Source organism: Euleptes europaea, chromosome 12, assembly GCF_029931775.1.
Source record: "Euleptes europaea isolate rEulEur1 chromosome 12, rEulEur1.hap1, whole genome shotgun sequence".
Classification (NCBI taxonomy): Eukaryota; Metazoa; Chordata; class Lepidosauria; order Squamata; family Sphaerodactylidae; genus Euleptes; species Euleptes europaea.
This window is the reverse complement of record NC_079323.1, coordinates 23,391,555-23,413,781: the sequence shown is the minus strand read 5'-3', so window position 1 is coordinate 23,413,781 and position 22,227 is coordinate 23,391,555. Positions and strand designations below refer to the sequence as shown.

General features: G+C 50.4%; 1 protein-coding gene across 1 annotated transcript; it reads right to left on the bottom strand.

Annotated features, from left to right (window-relative positions):
• Positions 1–15,689: 15,689 nt before the first annotated feature.
• On the bottom strand, positions 15,690–18,310 carry GSX1 (GS homeobox 1). Its single transcript, XM_056858690.1, has 2 exons — positions 17,869–18,310; positions 15,690–16,054 (listed from the first exon to the last, which is right to left on the bottom strand). The coding sequence occupies exons 1-2, from the start codon at positions 18,308–18,310 to the stop codon at positions 15,690–15,692; spliced, it is 807 nt and encodes a 268-aa protein (XP_056714668.1).
• Positions 18,311–22,227: the final 3,917 nt, after the last annotated feature.

Sequence of the window (22,227 nt, the reverse complement as noted above, 5' to 3'; positions counted from 1 at the left end):
AAGGAAGGGTACAGTAATCTAGGACACACAACGTTACAATGGCGCAAAATCATTTGGAGGGCAATCTTATAGAGTACACAAGCTAGAAATGTTTACAAATAAAAAGCTTTGAAATGCAAAACATTAGAGGTTCCCCAACACCAAGAGAGAGAATTCACACCTTAAGATCAGAGCAGGATTACAATCAGGAAGTCACTTTGAAATGGAGATTTCTCGAGCCTTTGGCCGTTGCCCCTTCCTTCCTTCCCACGGGAAGGAGAGGTGAAAAGAAAGTCACCTCGCTATCAAGGGTACGATTGCATGCCCTCGCTGACACTCCGCCTCCCCAAAGCCCCCCCCCCCAGATTTCCTGGTTTGCCAGGGTAATGGCGATGGAAATCCGCTACAAGGGTGGGAGCCTGTACGTGAACAGCGGACACCCACTAATCGTGACTGGAATTTAAATGTTTCCAACGCACAAGATATTCCAGTAGCCCCCTCTGCCTCCGAGAATCGAGCACTTTGGAGATTTCAAAGTGCCTTTCGCCCTGCACCATGATGGGAGTTGCCGCTTCGGGTTCGGGGTGCCATTCTGGTGCTTGTAGAAAAGGTTTTAGCAGACTCATGTGAAACACCGGGTGCACCCCTTGTAAGGATTTGGGTAGATCCAACTCTACCGTAACCTCATTGATAACTCGGGAGATAGGGAACGGACCCACGAACCGTTGGCTCAATTTTTTGCACGGGCATAAAGACCTGAGATTCTTGGTGGAGAGATACATCTTCTCTCCGACCCTCAATTCCCACTGAGGTGCTCTGTGTTTGTCTGCTTGTATTTTGTACCTGTCTTTAGCCTGTTCCAGGTTTTTTACAAGCCAGGGCCAAGTGTTCCTCACTGTGTGAGCCCATTTAGACACCTCGGGGGGATCCCTTCTGGTGGGGTAGGTACAGCCCCTAAGGGTCCAAAATCCATCCCATAAACTGCTTTGAATGGGCTTACCCCGGTTGCAGAGTGTGCCGAGTTATTGTAGGCATATTCTGCCAGTGGCAGCAGATCAACCCAATTGTCTTGGTGATAATTAACAAAACAACGCAAATAACATTCCATCACCACATTAACCCTTTCGGTCTGCCCATCCGTCTGGGGGTGATAGGCAGATGACAAACCCAACTGCACTCCTACAAGCCCTAAGAACGCTTTCCAGAACTTAGACACAAACACCGAGCCCCTATCCGAGACCACCTTCCTCGGAAATCCGTGTAGTTTAAATATGGCATGTATGAATAAGCGAGCCAGTTTGTGAGCAGATGGCATCCCTTCGCACGGCACGAGATGAACTTGCTTAGAGAAAAGATCCGTGATTACCCACAGAACAGTCTTCCCCTGACTGGACGGGAGGTCGGTTATGAAGTCCATCCCAATCACTTGCCAGGGTGCCTCAGGAGTTTCTAGGGGCTTTAGTAATCCCGGGGGCTTTCCCATCAAACGTTTACTAGTTGCGCACACAGGGCAGGATTTGATAAACACCTCGATGTCTTGGTGCATTCCAGGCCATCAAAACTGTCTTCTTATTAGGTGCAAGGATTTAGCAAACCCAAAATGTCCCCCTATAGTTGAACTGTGGCTCCGTTCCAATATATCCCGCCTCAGTTCCCTGGGCACGTAATGTTTGTTCTTACAGATACCGTTTTTGTCCGTCACCTGGGATGGGATAGATTCTTCCTCCCGCTCCCGCTGAAGAGCCTCCCCCAACCTTTTCTTGACTACCTCCGGGAGGCTTTCTGGAACTGCCCAGAGGCAGGGAATGGCAGCATCCGACCCCGGCAAGGAGGTGGGTACCGGCCCTTCAGCCTGGTCCCCTCGCTCTATTTGGGAGATTTCCCCCCCCCTCCCCAGAGGTTGTGGTCGGAAGTTCTCCGGGGACTGCTGGGGATGAGGAGGCGGGAGCGACCACCTCTCGAGGGGGACTCGAACTCGAGTCTTGTGCCGCCGCGCGGCTTTGTGCTCTGGTCAGAACTCCTGCACTATTCCCCTCTGGAGTCAAACCCAGGTGTTCCCGTGTGAAAAGAGAACCCACCGGCCACTCAACCTGACACTCATATTGCGGCATGCGAGACAGTCCGTCTGCTAAGCAGTTTTCTTTCCCAGGCATGTGTTTGATGGTAAAGTGAAACTTAGAGAAAAAGGTCGCCCAACGCACTTGTTTGGCGGACAGCTTCCACTGACCCAAAATCGATTCGAGGTTACGGTGATCTGTCCAAACCACAAAGGGCTTGGCCGCCCCTTCCAGGAACTGTCGCCAAACTGTGAGTGCATGTTTAATTGCCATGGCCTCCTTTTCCCCAATCGGCCAGTTGAGTTCAGGGCCAGAGAACTTCTTAGAAAAATATGCGCAGGGTCTAAGTCTCCCTTGGTCATCCCTCTGAAGGAGTGCGCCTCCCATCGCCTTGTCTGAGGCATCCACCTGTAAGGTGAATGGCCTGGAACAATCTGGGTGTGCCAGCACGGGTTCAGAGGTAAAGCGCTCCTTAAGAGTTTCAAAAGTCGCCTGACACCTGGCGGTCCAAGGCACCTGGTATTGTGCAAAGGTAGCCTCTTGCCCCTTCCCTTTGGTTTTAAGCAAATCAGTAATTGGCAAAGCTATCTGAGCGAAATCCTGAATAAAACTTCTATAAAAGTTAGCAAACCCCAAAAACTGCTGAACCTGTTTGCGAGTTCTGGGAGGTTCCCATTCTAATACTGCCTGCACCTTCTCCGGATCCATGATTAACCCCTGGGGAGATATCACATAACCTAGAAACGACAACTGGTCCTGATTGAATGCACATTTTGATAACTTAGCATACAAATGATTCTCCCTTAAACGACGCAACACCTCCCGCACCAATTCCCTGTGCTCTGCGGGATCCTTGGAGTAAATAAGGAGATCGTCTAAATAAACTACCACGCCGTTAAATAGGAGATCGTGGAGGATCTCATTAATTAACTGCATGAAGCACGATGGCCCCCCCGACAGACCGAATGGCATGACTAAAAATTCAAACAAACCATAACAACAAGAAAAGGCCGTCTTAGCTTCATCCCCCTCCTTAATCCGGACCCTCTAGTAGGCTTCCGCCAGGTCAATTTTCGAGAAAACACTCCTGCAACGCACTCAGGAGGTCCGGGATTAAGGGAAGGGGGTAGGCATTAGTTTCAGTAATCGCGTTAAGCCTCCTATAGTCTACACACAGTCTGAGATCAGATGTACCTTTCTTCTTCACGAAGAAGCAGGGAGAAGAAAATGCAGCCTTGGACGGCCGTATGAAACCCCGCTTCAAGTTCTTGTCCAGAAATTCTCGCAGCACTGCTTTCTCTTGAGGACTCATGGAATAAACTCGGGCCTTGGACGGTTTAACGTCCTTAATCAGTTCGATGGCACAATCCGTAGTGCGATGAGGGGGCAATAAGTCACAGTCTGTCCCCTCAAATACATCTGCGAAATCACTATATTCTGGGGGCAACGTGGGTTCCTCCAACGCAGCGGCGCTTCCCCCTTCGCCTCCGGGTAAGTCATCCCGGCTGTGTTTCTCGCACTGGGGAGCTCCAAACACCACCCGCCTTTGTTCCCAATCAATGCTCGGGTTATGCCCCGCCAACCAATTGATGCCGAGAACCACCGGGTAGGAAATCTTCGGAACTACCGTGAAGTGGATCTGTTCCCAGTGGTTTCCCACCCCCAACCACATCTTGCGAGTGTGCAAATGAACCGGCCCTCCCCGCAGGTCACTCCCATCCATTTGATGGAAATGTAAGGGCTGGTCCAGTTCTCGAGTCCCAATTTTCAGACGTTCTACCACCGCCTGATCAATTAAGGTCCGGGAGCACCCGGAGTCCAATATAGCCACAACGGCCACAGGTTCCCCCCCTTGGGGGTTTCGTAACACAACAGGTATCAGCAATGTCTCTCCCTGGTCACTCACCCTACATGGAGCCGGTTTGGTTTCTTCCGAGGGCGCCCTCCGTGCCGGTTTCCTCACAGAAGGCCATCCTCGTTTTTTGCCGGTGAGGGGCTTCGGAAACTATCTCGGGTACAACGGTTGTGGAAATCCGATGAGGTTTCAGCTTGCAGGGCCGCCGTCCCACGGCGACCGTTCATCCCCTCCGCTCTCCTGTGCTCCAGATTCCGAGGTGGTGTCGCCTCCCGTTCTTGTGTCGCCCTGTTGCTCGTCCCTTCTGATGGCGTGCTGGTACACTTTGCTGCAAAATGGCCCATCTTCCCACACTGGAGGCAAGCTCCCTCCCTGAAACGACGTGCCCTGTCGAGACTGTAGACTCCTCGATGTCTTCCCTCTCGCCGGGAGCCTGCTGCGTTGTCCCCTCTCGCGGGCGGGATAGGGATCGTCTTCGAAGGACGATCCTTGGAGAACTGGAGGGTGAGCTTGCGATTCTCCACCAGGGCCGCTAGACTTATCCACTCCTCCACCGACTCTGGGTCTCCCAAAGTCAAACAGCCATCCAGCACTTCCCACCGCAACCCTTCGCGGAAGTGCTGGACCTTTGTGGCTTCACTCCATTCCCTTATCTTGCACGACAAAGATAAAAAGTCCTGTGCATACTCACTTACTGAGCGGGTTCCCTGCTTCAAACGACGCATGGCGACCTTTGCCTTCTCTCCCCTGTGGGGGTCCTCGAACCGGCGTCGCAGAGCGGACAAGAATTCATCCAGGGATGCCAAAACCCTAGGCATAGTTTCTGCCGCCGTCACAGCCCACTCCACTGCCTCCTTCTCCAGCAGGCTGATCACATACCTGACCCGAGCTTCTTCCGAGGCAAAGGTCTCCCCCTGGTCCTTCATGAAGCCGGAGATTTGGAGTAAGAAGTGAGACAACTGTGAGCTGGATCCGTCGAAAGATACCTTCAGGTCTCTGGCTGTAGGGCGTCTGGGCGTGGGAGCCTCCCCAACAACGAGCGGCCCTGTAGTGGGCCGCGAGTCCGTTTGGAGTTGTTGCACGGGCTGTCCAAGCCCCCTCACTGCCCCTAGAACAGCTGCCAGGTCCCGCTGCAAGGTGTCTAGCTGGGTCTGCAGGTCCCGATTCTGCAGAACGAGCATCTGATTCTGTCCGCGTATCAGAGTGGCCGCTTCTGCGGTGAGGGTAGGGGTGTGAGCGAGCGTGGGCTCCTTCCACCCTTCCCCTTCTCCATACCAAGCGGCCAGCGGTCCCCGGAAGAAGTCGCCTCCTGGTTCTGACGCTGCTCTCTGCTGCTGCCTGGCTCCCGAGAGTCGGGGGGTCAATGTCAGCCTCCCAGGGACATCGGTAGGCCCGGGTGGGCGCTGCTCCAGGGTCGCTTCTCCCTGGCCAACCTCAATATCGGCGGGAGTCTGCCGAAGCTCCTCTCCCGCGTTGAGCGGCACCGAGGGTGGTACAGACATCCTAATACTACTTCTAACCCGAAAACAAAAAAAGGTTGGGATTGTAACGTACTGTCAGATTCTGGGACTCCGTTGCCTCTCAGGAATCATCAACTTTACTCCAGACGTTAGCAGAGAGTTAAAGTAGAATTTATTTGAAAGGAAGGGTACAGTAATCTGGACACACAATGTTACAATGGCGCAAAATCATTTGGAGGGCATTCTTATAGAGTACACAAGCTAGAAATGTTTACAAATAAAAAGCTTTGAAATGCAAAACATTAGAGGTTCCCCAACACCAAGAGAGAGAATTCACACCTTAAGATCAGAGCAGGATTACAATCAGGAAGTCACTTTGAAATGGAGATTTCTCGAGCCTTTGGCCGTTGCCCCTTCCTTCCCACGGGAAGGAGAGGTGAAAAGAAAGTCACCTCGCTATCCAGGGTTCGATTGCATGCCCTCGCTGACACACACACAGAGAGAGACAGACAAAGTTTTAAAATAATATTATAATTGCATAAATGTATTAGGGTTGTAACATGGAATAAACAAAGCTGAAGCTGGTTCCCAGTTCTGGGGAAGCAGAGCCTCCCGAGTGTGAGGTGCATAGCTTGGCATGCTCCAAAGCTTATTCTGGGGTGCAGAGCTTTTAAAGGATCATTAATATTTGTGATTGGATTCACAAATAAGGAACAAGGAACTTTGATAAGGAACTAGAAACCAACTCCAGCTTTGCATGGGATTAGATACTGGAATTGCAGTTTGCATGTGCTTTTCTTTGTATGGGCAAGGGATAGCTTCCTTTGTATTGTGTCATTTTTTATGGGGTCTGATCCCCACGCACACCCTGAAATCCTTTGCCCTGATCCTGAAAACATGGATGATGCAGCGGTAGATATTTCAATGTGAAAACAGCATGCTCAGACGTTATGTTTCTATGACTCCACCATGGCAGTATAAACTGGTGCTGGTCCAAAAGCCAGTCCAAACTTAGGTTAGCTAACCATCGTTTAAGAGGGATCAAGACACTCAGCTAAGGTCACTTTCAAATTGATCATAACTAGAGTCGAAAGAGAGATCAGGGCACTGTGTGCGTGAAGAGTGCTGTCAAGTCGCAGCCGACTGCTGGTGACCCCAGCAAGGGGATTTCAAGGCAAGTGAAAAGCAAAGGTGGTTTGCTATTGCCTTCCTCTTCAGAGTCTTCCTTGGAGGTCTCCCTTCCAAGTAATGACCCCTCATAGCTTCTGAAGTCTGACGAGGTTGGGCTATTCCATGCCACCTTCCCTCCCTCTTACGTGTATGCAAGTCCTTTTTGTGAATTCAGCAGGTCAAAATTGTGGGACATAAACAAACCACCAATATTTTCATCGAGCTCTCAAATTTAAGAATGGAAGCCCCCCCCCTTTTTACTGCAACTCCATGCCAAGACAAGATTCAACAGATATATTTCTGCCTCCCGTGTAGCTGTTAAGGTCACAGGTGCCTTGCTAGAAGTCAGTCTGGCGATCCTGCCTACAAATATAAGATTTCCTAGTGAAAAAAATAACTTCACAATAAATTTTAAATTTGCCTAAATGTCTGATTTCACCACTAAAATATAAAGTTTTGAAACTAAAATTTAAATTATGAATATGAAACCCCCTCTGTGAAAAATGGAGTGCTACACTTTTGGAGATAACCCACTTTCAGCGTGATGCTATGTGATGCCTTAGACAGTTGTTCTGTTTCCATTGTTTTCCAGTTCTGTAATTCTAGTCCTACTTCATCATTTGGGATTTGGTGTGGTATAGTATAGCCCAATCTCATCAGATCTTGGAAACTAAGCAGGGTCAGTACTTGGATGGGAGACCACCAAAGAAGACTTTGCAGAGGAAGGCAATGATTAATCACTTGCCTTGCAAACTCTATGGGTTCACCATCAGTCATCTGCGACTTGATGGCACTTCACACATTGCATGATTTATTGCATGTTTTATACTGTCTGATTGAATTGTTTTCTGTATTTTGTTATCCGCCTTGAGATAGGTTCAGTGAGAAAGGCTCATAAGTAAATAAAATAAAATCTTGATAGCTTTGATTTTTCTAGATGGCTGATATGATTTATTTATTTATTTAAATATTTACCCTCACTGCTTTTCACCCTCACTGGGGACACAAACTATACAACTGGGGACACAAACTATACAACCACTACCTCAATCCCCCACAATTTAAACAGAGTAGATACAGGCAAGTATTAGCAATCTTCCAGCAGGCACTGGGATATCCACTGATGATTATTCAAGCTGATGTGAGACCTGATTCTCACTCACACAGTACTGAAGGCTGGAAATCAAGGGCCAAAAGCCCTTTGGCTTATACCTTTGGACAACTACAGGCATATTTATTTAAAATATGTATACGCTCACAAAATTTGTGATCTGGAGTTTCTTTTCTTTTCTTTTGTTATTAATTCCAAAAGGGGCTGTTCAGTTCTTGGGTTGTTTTGTAAGGTTTTGTTCCATTATTGTTTCCATTGTTATTATTGTTTTCTTTTCATAATTCTACTTTGTTGTTATGGAAGCCTCCCCCAAATGGTTTTCCATCCAAATTGAACAAAACTCAGGGGTGTTCTCTGATGACACCCACATTGCCAAATTTCAGATAGATAAAGTCCACCCTTTTGAAGGCAATGACAGGCACCCATGTTCAACATGGAGAGATTCTAAACAGTAACATGGATAGTACTGCAACCACTGAACTTGAAGAATAGTTGCATGAGGAACAGGCAGACTGACAAGGCAAGGGTATTTGGTGGCACAAGGAGGGTAAGGCATCTGGGCAGGCAGGCAGCAGGAGGGACCTTGACGCAGATTTGCTTGGATGGGGGATGTGGTTTGGAGAACAGCAGGCAAGCAGGGAATGTGCAGGGGGAAATTTGGCACAGCAGGCTAAGCATTGGAAGGAGAGAGGAAGGCAAAATCCCACCCCATATCCTTCACAATTGGAATACCTCACACATATATTTTCAGGTGGGTAACCATGTTGGTTTGGAGCAGAAGAGCAAGATTCAAGTCCAGTAGCACCTTAAAGGCCAACAAGATTTCCAGGGTATAAGCTTTTGAGAGTCAACACTCAACTCTTGAAAGCTTATACCCTGGAAATCTTGTTGATTAATCTTGCTTACACATATATATAATCCTAGTGACTACAGCTTGCATCCAATCAAGAAAGCTCAGAGCCTCTCTCCACAAAACACCCCATTTTCATAATTATTCTAATGTATAATGAAAGAAACATGCAAGTCCTTTATCCCAAGCATTTCAGGACCCAAGGAGGGTGACAATATGAAAATAATAAACAAGAATAGCTTATGCCAGCACCAGCAGGGCATTCTCCCTTTGCCCAGTCTCAGCCTGCCCGCAAACGCTGTCCAGAATAACTCTGTTTTGCAGCTTTGCTGAAAAGGCAGGAGGGTCACTGACGTCCCCTGATCCCTTCTGGAGGCTGTTCCAGAGGCATGAGATACTGAAATAATAAATTGAAATAATAAATAACTTCATTACTCCATGTTTATAGGTAGCAGATTCCTATCACAAAACAGATTTATTAATTAAATTTTGTTAGACCTCTATCCTGTCCTTCCTTCAAGAATCTCAGAGCATTATATGTGGATCTCCCCTCTAATATCTTGTCCTCAGAACAACACTGTGAGGTACGCACATGAACACACGTGACGCTGCCTTATACTGAATCAGACATTGGTCCTTCAAGGTCAGTATTGTCTACTCAGACTGGCAACAGCTCTCCAGGGTCTCAAACAGAGGTCTTTCACATCACCTCCTTTTAGCTGGATATGCCAGGGATTGAACCTGGGACCTTCTGTGTGCAAAGTAGAGGCTCTTCCACTGAGCCACAGCCCCTCCACAGGTAGGGTAGGTTGAGAAAGCATGCCTGGCCAAAAGTCAATTGTTTACAGAACATCTTAAAAAGAGGTAATGTGAACACATGAAGCTGCCTTACATTGAGTCAGACCATGGATTTATTTAGGTCAGTGCTCGGCCCTCCAGGCTCACAGTCTTTCACATTACCGACTACCTGATCCTTCTAGTTGGAGATGCTACCAACTGAATTGGGGAACTTGTGCATGTACTGAGCCTGGGCTCCATCCCAGTTTTCACATTTATCTTGTAACAGCAACAGTAACACAAACACACAAATGGAGACACACATTTACAATCAGTATACATTTACAAATACATTTAATCAGATGTCTCACACTACTTAAGGTGATAGTAAAGGGGTATTTCATCATTCCTTTTCACATATTGAACACTTGGTACCGCCGTTTACTTTCACGTCACCTGCTACTGTTCACTGGAGATGCCTGGGGCTGGATCTAGGATCTTCTGTGTGCAAAGCAGACACTTTCTCACTGAGCCACAGCCCCTCCCCAACACAGCTGACTGAATTCAACTATTGATTGGTCCAAGCCTATACTCTCTATATACCTCTTGCAGCACTGCCACCTGAGATCCTTTAAGTGAAGATGCCACCTATTGGACCTAGGACATGCAAAGCATATCTTTTTCAGCCTCACAGACTGTGGGATTTGAAACCACAGCCTCCACAGCAACAGGCTTCATCTGTCTGTCGCATTTTGAACCCTCCTTCCTCCTTGGAGCTCAGGGCAGCATCCCTGGTTCTCTCTTCCAACACTTTATTCTTATGACAAACCTATGTGGTGGGTTGGACCGAGTGTGACACCTCGTCTATTTGGTTTCATCCGATGCCCTTAATGGCTGAAGGGGGTCTTTGAATGCGGGTCTCTTCATCCTGGTCAGCCATGCTAAGTATTACACCCCATTAGTTTACTCAACCCATAGGGATACAAAAAAGGCATGCTGGTTTGACTCATGTAATCTTTGCCATCACAAACAAGGAGAAATTTTTTGGATAGACCATTTGTTGACATGTTTGCCTGGTTGCTTCACCATATTCTTTCCTAAGGGTGCAGTACAGCCCAGTTGGTTTTTTGCACATGTGCATAATCACTAGGACTGTTGGGAAAAAAAATCGGTAAAATTTGGATTCGGCAAAATTTGGCCCATTTTGATTTGGGAAATGCCAAAGTCTGAACTCCCCCGATTCGGATCCGTGGAATTCGGCGTGAGATTCGGAGCTCGTGAAAAAATTCGGCTGCTTAAAGCCATTAAAAACACATTTGCCCCTTTCCCCGGCTCCGTGGGGGCATGTTTGGAGGTAGAGGTCCCAAAATTGCCACCAAATTGGAAGGCAATGAATACAGTCGGGACGGGAGGGGAGGGATGGGAGTTTTTAGACTCTTCTCCTAGCCATTTCAAAAGTGAGAATCCCTGCTCTGATTGGCCAGGAGAAGACCCATCTTGGCCATCATTGGCCACGGGAGAATGCTGCTTACTAACTGACGGTTATGCTGCTGATTCTGAGCCCCCAAACTCATCGAATTTGGCACGTTGTTTTCCCGCCTTTTTTTAATTCAGTTCCATCTGAACTGAAAACTGCCGAATCGGGGGAAATTCGGCTGTTTTTCCGGTTCCGGACGAACCGAATCGACAGCCCTAATAATCACACAACCCGATTGAGTGCTTCTCTGCTCGCCTGCCTCACTGGGCCATTGCTCTGCTTGGCAAGCAACTGTTTAATGAGACAGTTAAATCGGTCACATACTGTATAAACGAGTCATATAGAAATACTGTTTTGGGAGGGAGGAATCCTGCCATTTGATTTTTTTTAAGTCATCCTTAGTGATATTAACAGCTGCCAATCTGTTTGGATTTGCAGCATTTTCATGCATGCACAATTCTGAAGGAAACCAAGGAGCAACCTGTTTGGGCATTTGGCATTGAACTGAATAGATCTGGTGCTCAGCTCATGTCTGATTGTCACAGTCAAACACATTAAGTTCAACAGTCAAACACGTTGACCTCAACATTCATGACATCCTTATTTAGACACAAACAAAATTTTATTGGAGCATAAGGTACAGCAATGGACCCTCATCAGACAACCTTTTAACCTTTTAATATATTGGGACACTCCACTCTACCAAGCTAGTGAATGGTCTCTGCATCTTTCTTGATTCATTTGAATTTGACATTGTTACTTTTTACAATGTAATTGCTCCTGTATATTTCCCCCCTTAACCGTGTGTGTGTGTGTGTGTGTGTGTGTGTGTGTGTGTGTGTGTGTGTAAAATGCTGACTTTCAAGGCAAGAGATGTTCAGAGGTGTTTTGCCATTGCCTTCCTCTGTGTAGAGACCCTGGACTTCCTCGGTGGTTTCCCATCCAAGTACTAACCAGGACTGACCCTGCTTAGCTTCAAAGATCTGATGAGGTCAGGCTAGCCTGATATATTGAACTGTATTAGCGTGCATCCCCTGTATTGCATCAGAAGAAGTGGTGGGCTTATGCTGGAATAAAATACTGCTCACCTCCAGCTGATTTTTAAATGAGGCCTAGTGGCTGAGATTTAGTTATCTTGCCTACAATACACCAGCATTGTGTATTTATTTATTTACTACCCTGCCTTTCTCTCCAGTGAGGACCCAAAGTGGCTAATATAACTTTCCTCTCCTCCATTTTATCTGCACAACATTCATGCGAGGTAGGTTAGGCTGAACAAGTGTGGCTGGCCCAAAGTCATCCAACAAACATCATGGTGATTCGAACCTGTGTCTCCCCGAACCTAGTCCAACCACTACACCAAATGGGCTGTGGCTGTGTAAACAAAGAGTTATCATGAAAGAAGTGGACAGAACTTGTACTGCATTACCAGCTTGATACACAGACACACACACACACACAATTTTAAACCTGTACAAAGACAGCGTAGAAGACTTCTAGAGCAAAGCAGGCGTTAAACCAGACTGAATGCAACAACCTGATCATCAGAATGATTTTGCAAAAGTTGAGTTTTGCAGACAAATGTGTAGGAACCCAGCTCTGTTCAGAGTTGCCATGACAACCTGCTAGTTTCATGTTTTAAAGCACATTCTGACCAGTGCTGGTTTGCATAGTAATATCCCATATCTCTTCTGTTCTACTGTCGAATTCTGCCTACAAACCTAAAAGCTGCTGTTCTGTGAGTGTTTTATACAAAACTGCAACCCTAATACTTTGAATGCAGTTATCTTATAATATCATTGAAGAGGGTTGTAATACACTATGGAGAATCAGCCAAGACTCCGAGTTCCATCCCATATGCTGGGACTTACCTGAAAGCTTGAACCCCAAGCTTTACCTGGATCGAGTGTTATACAGGTTGGGGAGGGGGGTTGTGCCTCCTCCTTTCTTCAGAACATTAAAATGAAATCACAAGAGTTGAAATCGAATTTGGAGAAGGTGTGCAATTCCGAGGGCTGCGCCAAACTCGGCTGCTTCTCCATTCCCATCCAAACTGCATAGATCTGCCTCCCCGCCCGCCATTTATGCAGTGGAGGTTTTGCCTTGGATTTGCCGCTTTCTAGATGCCTTTCTCTCCATTTCCCCCATCTGAGTTGTCAGAACTCAAAATTAAGCCCCCATACAGAGTTTTGAGAATTCGGATGGGGAAAATGTGCATCTAGAGAGCAGCAAATCAAAGGCGAAACCTCCCGTGCATAAATGGAGTTTCTTCCGAACAGAACGAGCCAGCGGACAACCAGGAGTGGTTTTCATGTTCGTGCCTCGGTTTGCTTTGAAATCGGGGATTTGGTGTTCTGTCACACACACAAACACCCAAACAGGATAATGAATCCCTGAGCTTAGTGTTGAGGGCGGATAAAACATTTTGCTGGGGCGTCCTCCTTTTCAGTCAGTTTCCGGCCACTGCTTCCAGCCGCCGCGATCTAAGCAGAACACAATGTATATTTTCCCTCTTATATATGTATCCATCTGTTTGTCTGTCTGGGTCTGTCTCCCATCTAAGCGCCTGCTCCATTAATCTGCTGAACTGAGCTGAGCTCTTCCTAGTCCATGAAAAGTGTACGCCACCGATAAATCTTAGCTTTTTCTGTGCCTCGTGGTTTTGGCTGCCTATCCCGCTGGAACAGACCCAGAAGTCAGAGATCGGCGCTCAAGGAATGAGCCGGAGGCCGCCTGTTGCGCTTTGGAGAAAACGCGCAAAAGCCGCCAGTGCGCGCCGAAAGAAGCGCGCGGGATTCCTGCTGGACGCCAGAATCCATCGAACTCGCAGTCCGAGAAACGGGTGGAGAGCCGCAGAAAAGACGCGGAAGACCTCCGTTCTCCGCGGAAGGAAATCCTCTGGTTATTTTCGGACTTGGTTTCCAAAGCCTACCGCAAGAAATAAGCAGAGGCAATCTTGGAATGCTGGCTCCAAGGGGCTGCAGGCGGCGTCTCCGCTTAATCCTATAAAGCTCCAGCTAATGATTTAGTACCTAATTAATATAATCCTATGTGTTGCTTGTGTTTCAAATAAGGGAAGGGGAAGATACATTTTATTTTAACAATTACCTGTCGTTTTGGGGTGTCAAAAAACACCCCTTATTGTAGACGTCTAAAAATCCGTTCTCTTTTCTTCCCCAGTACGAAAATGGAGATAGCCGCCTGCTCAGAGGGGAAACTGTTTTGTTGCTTGAAGGTCTAGCGCTTAAAATTAAGGTCTGGCGAAGTAACATTTTCATTTTACCAGTTTCATTTTCAAACCAGCTTGTAAATAATGGGTTGAGGGTCAGATCACTGTTTTAGTATCATTATTTGATACTTCTAGTAAATATTACGAGTCCTGTTTTAAAGAGCGTGCTGGTCAGAAGAAGAAAAGCATTAGAGAAAACTAGAAATATTTATTTTTAAAAGTGTGCCTATTTATAAATCTCATATGTCTGATATGATTTATATCATATCAACGTGATTTGCCGGCTTTATTCAGAGAGCCAGCGTGGTGTAGTGGTTAAGAGCGGTGGTTTGGAGCGGTGGACTCTGATCTGGAGAGCCGGCTTTGATTCCCCACTCCTCCGCATGAGCAGCAGAGTCTAATGTGGTGAACTGGATTTGTTTCCCTACTCCTATACATGAAGCCAGCTGGGTGACCTTGGGCTAGTCACAGCTCTCTCAGCCCCACCTACCTCACAGGGTGTCTTTTGTGGGGAGGGGGAGAGAAGATGATTGTAAGCCGGGTTTGATTCTTCCTTAAGTGGTAGAGAAAGTCAACTTATAAAAGCCAACTATTATTATTATTATTATTATTATTATTATTATTATTATTCAGAGCCGCCTGTATCTATAAAAGACCACCTAGAGTTTTGGCAAGTGAATAAACATTATAGACCAACCTATCAATGTGTCAATTTGATGCTCTAGCCATCAATACTTATACCTCATATTGAAGCGTCCTCTGTGTCAGCAAAGGTAGGCGAGATTCCTGTGAACGGATGAAGGCACACCTGCCCCTCAATCAGGCTGGGTACGGCTTAGTTCCCCAGCGAGGCGTTTTTAAGCCTGGCAGGCTTTAGCACGACATGCTTAAGCAGATGCTTAAATGAACCAGGAGGAGGAAGTGGGTTGCGCCGATTGACAGCTCGCCCAAGGCTTGAGCGCGATCCAGGCAGGAGTTAAGTACAGTTAAGCTACATTGATTTCATCGGGAGAGACTTCAGCGTAGGGCCTAAAAATGTTTCGGCTTGCCTGGACCGTGCCCAACAGACTCTGCAAAGTAAAGGGTGTGAATTCTGGGATAGGTTTTCCCCTCTACACAGAAAAGGTATTTAATGAAAAAAAATCTTTATTTTCTTCTCCCCCCCTTTTTTTACATAAATAAATAAATAAATATCTGCTGGCATTACAGAAAACAGTACAACCACATACCACTAGATAGGAGAAGGGGCTTCACCTATCTTTCTTTTAAGTACAAACAAAATAAACCAGCTGTTGTCCAGCTGTCTCACATTTCCCACTGGGTTGGTCACTTTAGGGAGCCTGGAAAGACCCCCCCCCCTCCCTGGGTTCCACTTTTCGTGGCAGGTGGAAGGAAGAGCGCCCGGAAACCTTCCCCAAGCCCTGGCCCGCGGGCGCCCTCTGTTCTCTCCCCTCCTCCCCTTGTCCTCTTCTGCCCGGGAGAAGCCCCAGAGTTGCACGTCCCCTTGTCCGGGAAAGGGGAACCTTCTCTTCCTTCCCGGCAGCCCAGGAACAGAGCTACACCCGAAGTGGGACAGGACCTTTTCCGCCCTCCCCCTCGGAACTATTTGTCACAGTATTTACAGAGCCCGCCCTGCCTCCCCTCAGCCGGGCCCGGCGGCCAGGAGTCTCTCGTCGGGGCCACCCCGTCCAAGGCCCTGGGCCAAGCGCGTCGGAGTAGCGGGCTCAGGGGGTGAGGGCGAGGTCTCGCTCGTCCTTGCCCGACGAGGAGGGCGACATGGGCAGGTCGTCGTCGTCGTCTTGGGGGCACTTGGCGGCTGCTGAGAGGGAGGCGCACTTGCAGCTGTGCGGGGCCGAGCCCCCGGGGCGGTGGGGCCCGCCCTTGCCCTCCTTCTTGTGCTTGACGCGGCGGTTCTGGAACCAGATCTTCACCTGCTTCTCGGAGAGGTTCAAATAGGTGGCGATCTCGATGCGCCGGAGCCGCGACAGGTACATGTTGGAGGCGAACTCGCGCTCCAGCTCCAGCAGCTGCGTGCTGGTGAAGGCCGTCCGCATCCGCTTGCTGCTGGGCAGCTGGCCCGACGGGCTGTCTGCAGGGGAGGCAAAAGGCGCGCCGTTAAGGCCGGCCCCGAGCCCGGCCTGCCCGGCCTCCCCAGGCCCCCAGCCTCCCTCCGCCCTCCACCCCCCAGCAGCTCTTGAAAGAGCACCAGGAATCCGCGTGCGTTCCGGAGAAACCCGCTGGTCGTGTGAACCAGGTCTGACGTTTTGGCCATTGATGCCTGGGAGGTTTGGCCTTGGATTTGCCGCTCTCTAGATGCACATTTTCCCCCATCCAGATTCTCAAAACTCAACAATAAGCCCCCCGTGCAGAGTTTTGAGAATTCGGGTGGGGAAAATGTGCATCTAGAGAGCGGCAAACCCAAGGCAAAACCTCCCGTGCGTAAATGGCCTTTGAAGCTAGCAGATGATCCCCATGCTCCTCCGTAAGGAGAGGAGGGAAAGCTGCCAGATCTCCACTACAGGGGGATGCTAAACCTCCTCTGAATATTGCTGCGCGTATTCACCGTGGCTCAGTGCTAGAGCCTCTGCTTGGTACCCCGGCATCTCCCGTTAAAGGGACTAATCATCATGTAGGTGATGTGAAAGACCTCCGCCTGAGACCCTGGAGAGCCGCTGCCGCTCTGAGTAGACTATGGGCACTTTCACACATGCCGGATAATGCAGTTTCAATCCACTTTCAATCCTCTTTGCAGCTGGATTTTACTGTGTGAACTGGCAGAATCAGCTTGCAAACGATCGTTAAAGCGCATTGAAAGTGGATTGAAAGTGCATTATCCGGCATGTGTGAAAGTGCCCAATACTGACTGTGATGGACCAAGGGTCTGATTCAGAGTAAGGCAGCTTCTTGTGCTCATGTGTTCAAGACCTATAGAAATCCCTCCTCACCGATTCACACCCACCCTCCTAAGCTGCCCCAGTTTTAACCCTAGAAAGGCCGGCACCCCGACAGGCAGCCTGAGCCTTCGCGTGGTTACTCGGAACCCCTTCTGACTCCAATGGGGTTCGCTTCCTAGCACATCGGTTTGCGCTATAACCCCTGCAAAGACGCCAGCTGCATCCTTCCAAGCCCTTCGAAGTCAGGGGGTTTCGGAGGCCGTCGCTCTGCTGCGGGCCGCCCTGCAAGAGGGTTCGCCGGCAGGAGGCGGCTCAACAGGCGCTGGGGGGAAGGGCGCAGCCGGCATTTCTACCCTTCTGGGAGAGACCCGGCGAGGTCCGGGGGGGAATGTGAGACTGCAGCCGCCGGGATGCAGAGACGAGCCGGCAGCCCGCGCCAGATCTACTTGGAAGCTCTCGAGATCCTTGTCGATGTTTAGGATCTACCCCCAAAGGTGCCGCCATGCCAATTATGGCGCCGATTTTCGGTTGCTTTCCCTGCGGTTCGGCCTCCGAGGCTGCGCCTGGGACATTTGGCCAGGCCGCCCGGCCGCCCCATTCCATGCAACACGGCCATTATGCACGGGTGGTTTTGCCTTGGATTTGCCGCTCTCTAGACGCACATTTTTCTCATCCAAATTCTCAAAACTCTGCATGGGGGCTTATTGTTGACTGCTGAGAATTTGCATGGGGGGAAATGTGCATCTAGAGAGCGGCAAATCTAAGGCAAAACCTCCCGTGCATAAATGGCCCATCCCAACCCAAGGACACCCCCTAAGCACAGCCCTTCCTTAGCTCATTGACTTGGAAGTAAGTTCTGTTCGCCTCCGTCTTTGGGGAGCTCCAGGACAGCACGCCCACCGACTGCCGCCAGGCTGGCTCTGGAGCCCGTGTGCCCCCACTCCCCGGGTCAGAACCCCCTTTCCCTGGAAGGCGCCCTCCCCTCGCCCCCCAGGCCCAGGGGACTCACCGACGGCGATGCAGTGGAAGTGCCGGGGGTCGGGCAGGGGGTAGGCGCTCTGGTAGAGGGCGGGCGCGTGTCCGGCGGCGGCCCCCCCGGCGGGCTGCCTGGCGGCCAGGGGCGCGGGGCAGTACTGGGCGGCGAAGGGCGGGAAGGCGGCCTTGAGGAGCGGCGGCGGCGGCGGCGGGTGGAGCTGGGAGGCGGCGGCCACGCACAGCGGGCACACGCACAGCAGGCCGGCCTTGCGCGCCGCCGAGGCGGCGGCCCCCTGGCCCGGGCCGGCGGGGCAGGCACCCCCGGAGGCGGCCGAGAGGCCGTGGAGCGGGTGGGAGGGGTGCACGGCGTAGGGGAAGAGGGGCGGCGGCGGGGGGCTGCCCGGGGACGAGGCCCCCTTCTTCTCGCCGCCGCCTTCGCGCAGCACCAGCGAGTCCACCAGGAAGGAGCGCGGCATGGCTCCCGCCCGGCCAGCCTGCACCGCTGGACCGCCGCGCCCGCTGCTGCCTCCGAGGCTGCTGCCGCTGCTGCTGCTGCCGGGGCGCTGACCAGCGCCAGTGGTGCTGAAAGGGCCGCGCCGCCCGCTTTAAGTAGCCCCGCCGGGGGCCATGTGACCAGGGCGGCCCCGGCCCCCGCCGAGGGGCTTGCGGTGCGCTGCCCGCACCCTGCCCCCGGCTCGGCGGAGGGGCCGCCGCACAATGGGCCCTCTTCGGGCCGGCCCCACCCACCACGCCCCCCTCCCCGGCCACTCCATTGGCTCCTTCGACGGCGCGCCGGCGGCCGGCAAAGGAAGGGGACGGGCCAGGCTCTCCCCTTCGCCTGGGGCGGGCGGCCCGGCTGTCGCTTCCAGCCAGGAGTGGCGAGAGCAGCTCATTCTGATTTCTCCACACCCATCTCTCCCCGGGACATCACAGACTCTTCTGCATGCCACCCCTAATCCCATCACGCCTGCTAGTCACATTTCCGTACTGTTAACATTTACATACTAACGCTTGTCTGAATTCACTCTCCTCTACTTAGAGACAGATGGATTCACATTCTAGCTGCATCTGAAGAAGTGAGCGGTGGCTCACGAAAGCTCATCCCCTGCCAGAAAATATTTTTGTTAGTCTTTCAGGTGCTACTGGACTCTGGCCCTTTTCTACTACTGCAGACAGACTAACACGGCTACCCACTGTGATAGCAGCTCAGGTGGAGGAGACCCGAGGCTAGCCTCCCCAGCTCAGGCCGATCGCGGCTTAGTGTTTAAAGCGGGGGTTTGGAGCGGTGGAGTCTGATCTGGCGAACCGGGTTGGTTTCCTCGCTCCTCCACATGAAGCCTGCTGGGTGACCTTGGGCTAGTCACGGCTCTGTTACAGCTCACAGCCCCACCTACCTCACAGGGTGTCTGTTGTGGGGAGGGGAAGGGAAGGTGATTGTAAGCCGGTTTGATTCTCCCTTAAGTGGTGGAGAAAGTCGACATATAAAAACCAACTCTTCTTCTTCTCCGTTTGGGACCAGGGCGCCGGGATCAACAGGTGGAAACGGAGGAATCCGAAGGATTGCTCCGCCTGCGCGCATAAGGAAAGCAGGAAATAATGGGGACAGCTTCCAAGGGAAATCAAGCGCGCTCCGGGGACTGGGCGCGTGACCTGGGTTTGGGGTACCTCCTGGTAGCGTTAGCCATCGCCAGATGATTCCCAAACACGTTTCTTTCGAGTTCGTCTCCAAGTTAAGCGCGTTTCCACGCTTAGGCTCGAGGGCGCCGGGCTGCGATCCCGAGAACTTTGACTGGAGATGGAGCCCGTTGATTTCGACCTGCGATCCCTGTAAACGTGCTCTCTCCGCCTTGCTTTCGGGGAAGCTGATTTCTACCTCTCTCTTGATCTCAGTTTCCCAGTAGCATTTTAATAATCAGCCACTTTGATTTGACACCTTACCACGGACCTTGTTGCGCCCGGATTATGTGTGTGTTTTTTTAATCCCTGCATTGGTTTGTGAACAAATGAAACGGCCTGACACCGAGTCAGGCCACTGGCCCATCTGCTTCAGGATTGTCTCCTCTGACTGGCCTTGGTTCTCCAGGGTCTCAGGCAGACTCTCCTAACACCTGGTTAGCTTCTTCTTTCTATTCTTCAGGAACAACCTTTTTTTCCCCTCCCACTCCTTACATTGCCGTTTTTCTGATTGCTGCTAGACTAGTATAGAGTGCCACATATGAGACAGTTGATAGAGAACTATATGATGATGAATAGTTACAGCAGTATACTACAAGAAGGGTAGTAATACGGTACTATAACTATTCGCCATTATTATTTTTTTGCAGTCAAATCACAGCTGATTTATGGTGACCCCATGGGGTTTTCAAGGCAAGAGATGTTCAGAGGTGTTTTGCCATTGCCTGCCTCCCCGTCTCCCATCCAGATATTAGCCAGGGTCTGGGCTGAGAGTGCGTGACTGGCCCAAGGTCACCCAGCGAGCTTCCATGGCGCCAGTGGGGATTCGAACCTGGGTTTCCAAGGTCCTAGTCCTACCCCTTAACCACTACACTACGCTGGCTCTCCACCTTCTTCATGCAATGCCATAAAAAAAATAAAAGTATTGCCGGGGTGATATGAAACCTTTACCCGGTATGGCTAAGAAACTACATTTTGACAGGGGAGAGGCAATCTAGCAGCACTTATTTCCAAGTAAGCAGGCTGGGGGTGGGTGGGTGACAGCTTGTCTTGGAAACTATCATTATTTGCCCGTGAACCTGTCCTAATGACGCCACCCTTTAATCTTGTCAGAGTAATCAGTTGAAATGAACGGGATCTCTCCCCCGCACAAGCACACCCTGGGTGTAGCAGACAGTTCTGCCATTCTCCCTTTCCCTAGGAAATCCCTTTTAAATTAATATTGGGAGCCAGCATAATAGTTAGTGTTGGATTCGGATCTGGGAGACCCAGGTTCCAATCCGAAGTCTGCCATGGATGTTCTCTGGGAGACCTCGGACCAGTCATTCCCTCTCAGTCTAGCCTACTTCACGGGGCTGTCGTTGTCCTGATAACAGGGAGGAGCGAACAACAATGTCGTAGGCCGCTTTGGGTCTCCATTCAGTAGAAAAGCAGGGTAGAAAATAAGATTCTGCTCCACAGCCAGAAAAAGCAAGCTGAAGTGGCCCTCCGTTCGCGAAAGCGAGAAGGAAAATGTGTTCGTCTGTTAGGTACCACAAGCCTCCTGTACAGTTTTGCTGCGGCACACAAACAAGGCTGCCTCTCTGGAATGGTTCCCCCACAATGATTTCCCGTTCTTTCCACACCTACACATACACACCTTCGCACCATCTCGCCAGAGACACCAAAGTCCTGTTCTTTTTACAATGATTTTTGTACTCTCGAAGAAAATTCTCCCAAACCTCCCCACAGCACCCAGCAGAAGCCTATTTCAATATGGTTAAAACGCAGGCAGGCTTTCTCGCATCCCCAGGTTGAAACAACCACGCAGTGAGTCGCGCAAAGGAGGACGAAGCAGAGACCGCGGGAGTGAAAAACGGGCTTCTGTTGAGGAAGGAGAATCCTTCTCCCTCTCTTACTCCAGAGGAAGGTCGTGTCCATCCTTTAACGCTTCAGGAACGGAAGCGCAACAGGCAATTTCTCCTGTCTCTGGGGACAACCAGGTGGCAATCCTGAACGACGCGCTTCCTGGGGAGAACACCCCGTTGAACCCGATGCAACTTACCTGCCTCGACTCACCCGTTGGTTTACAGCGATTTCTTTTTCAAAGGCGTTCGGCTTTTTGCAGGGGCGTTTTTATGATGATGGTGATTCTAGAGGACGGTTGACGATCGACACTCGTCTCCACCCTAAAAGAAGCCTCACAGCGGCGAAGAAATCGAAAAGGTCGGCATAATTTGAGATACCTGAAGAACCACCTAGCGCAGTTCACACCTGACTGCATGCGCGATGTTGCTCGCGGCCGAATACCCTCGGGATCGGTCGCTCCAGAGAGTGAGAAGCACCCCAGGTCTCCAGGACAGTGTAACGCCCGGAAAATCGCCCGTTTGGGGATGCAGGGTGACCGGCGTGAGATTCCTCGCCTTTGGCTCCAAAGGGATGGGCGCTAACCTCCGCACGCTAAGATGTGCGCGTGGATTTGGGATTGCTGGCCCTTCAGGTACCTGGGACCCAAACGCACCTACCTGGTAGCTTTCGATGGGTTCTTAGAATCCTGGAGAAACTTACTGGGGAGGCCGGTCCACTGCAAAGACCCAGGTAAGCTTGTTTATGAACTGAATACAAATAGAGGGAGTTTCCCTGAAGAGGAGAAGACTGAGAGGGGATATGATAACCATCTTCAAGTACTTGAAGGGCAGTCATATAGAGGAGGGTGCCAAGTTGTTTTCTGTTGCCCCAG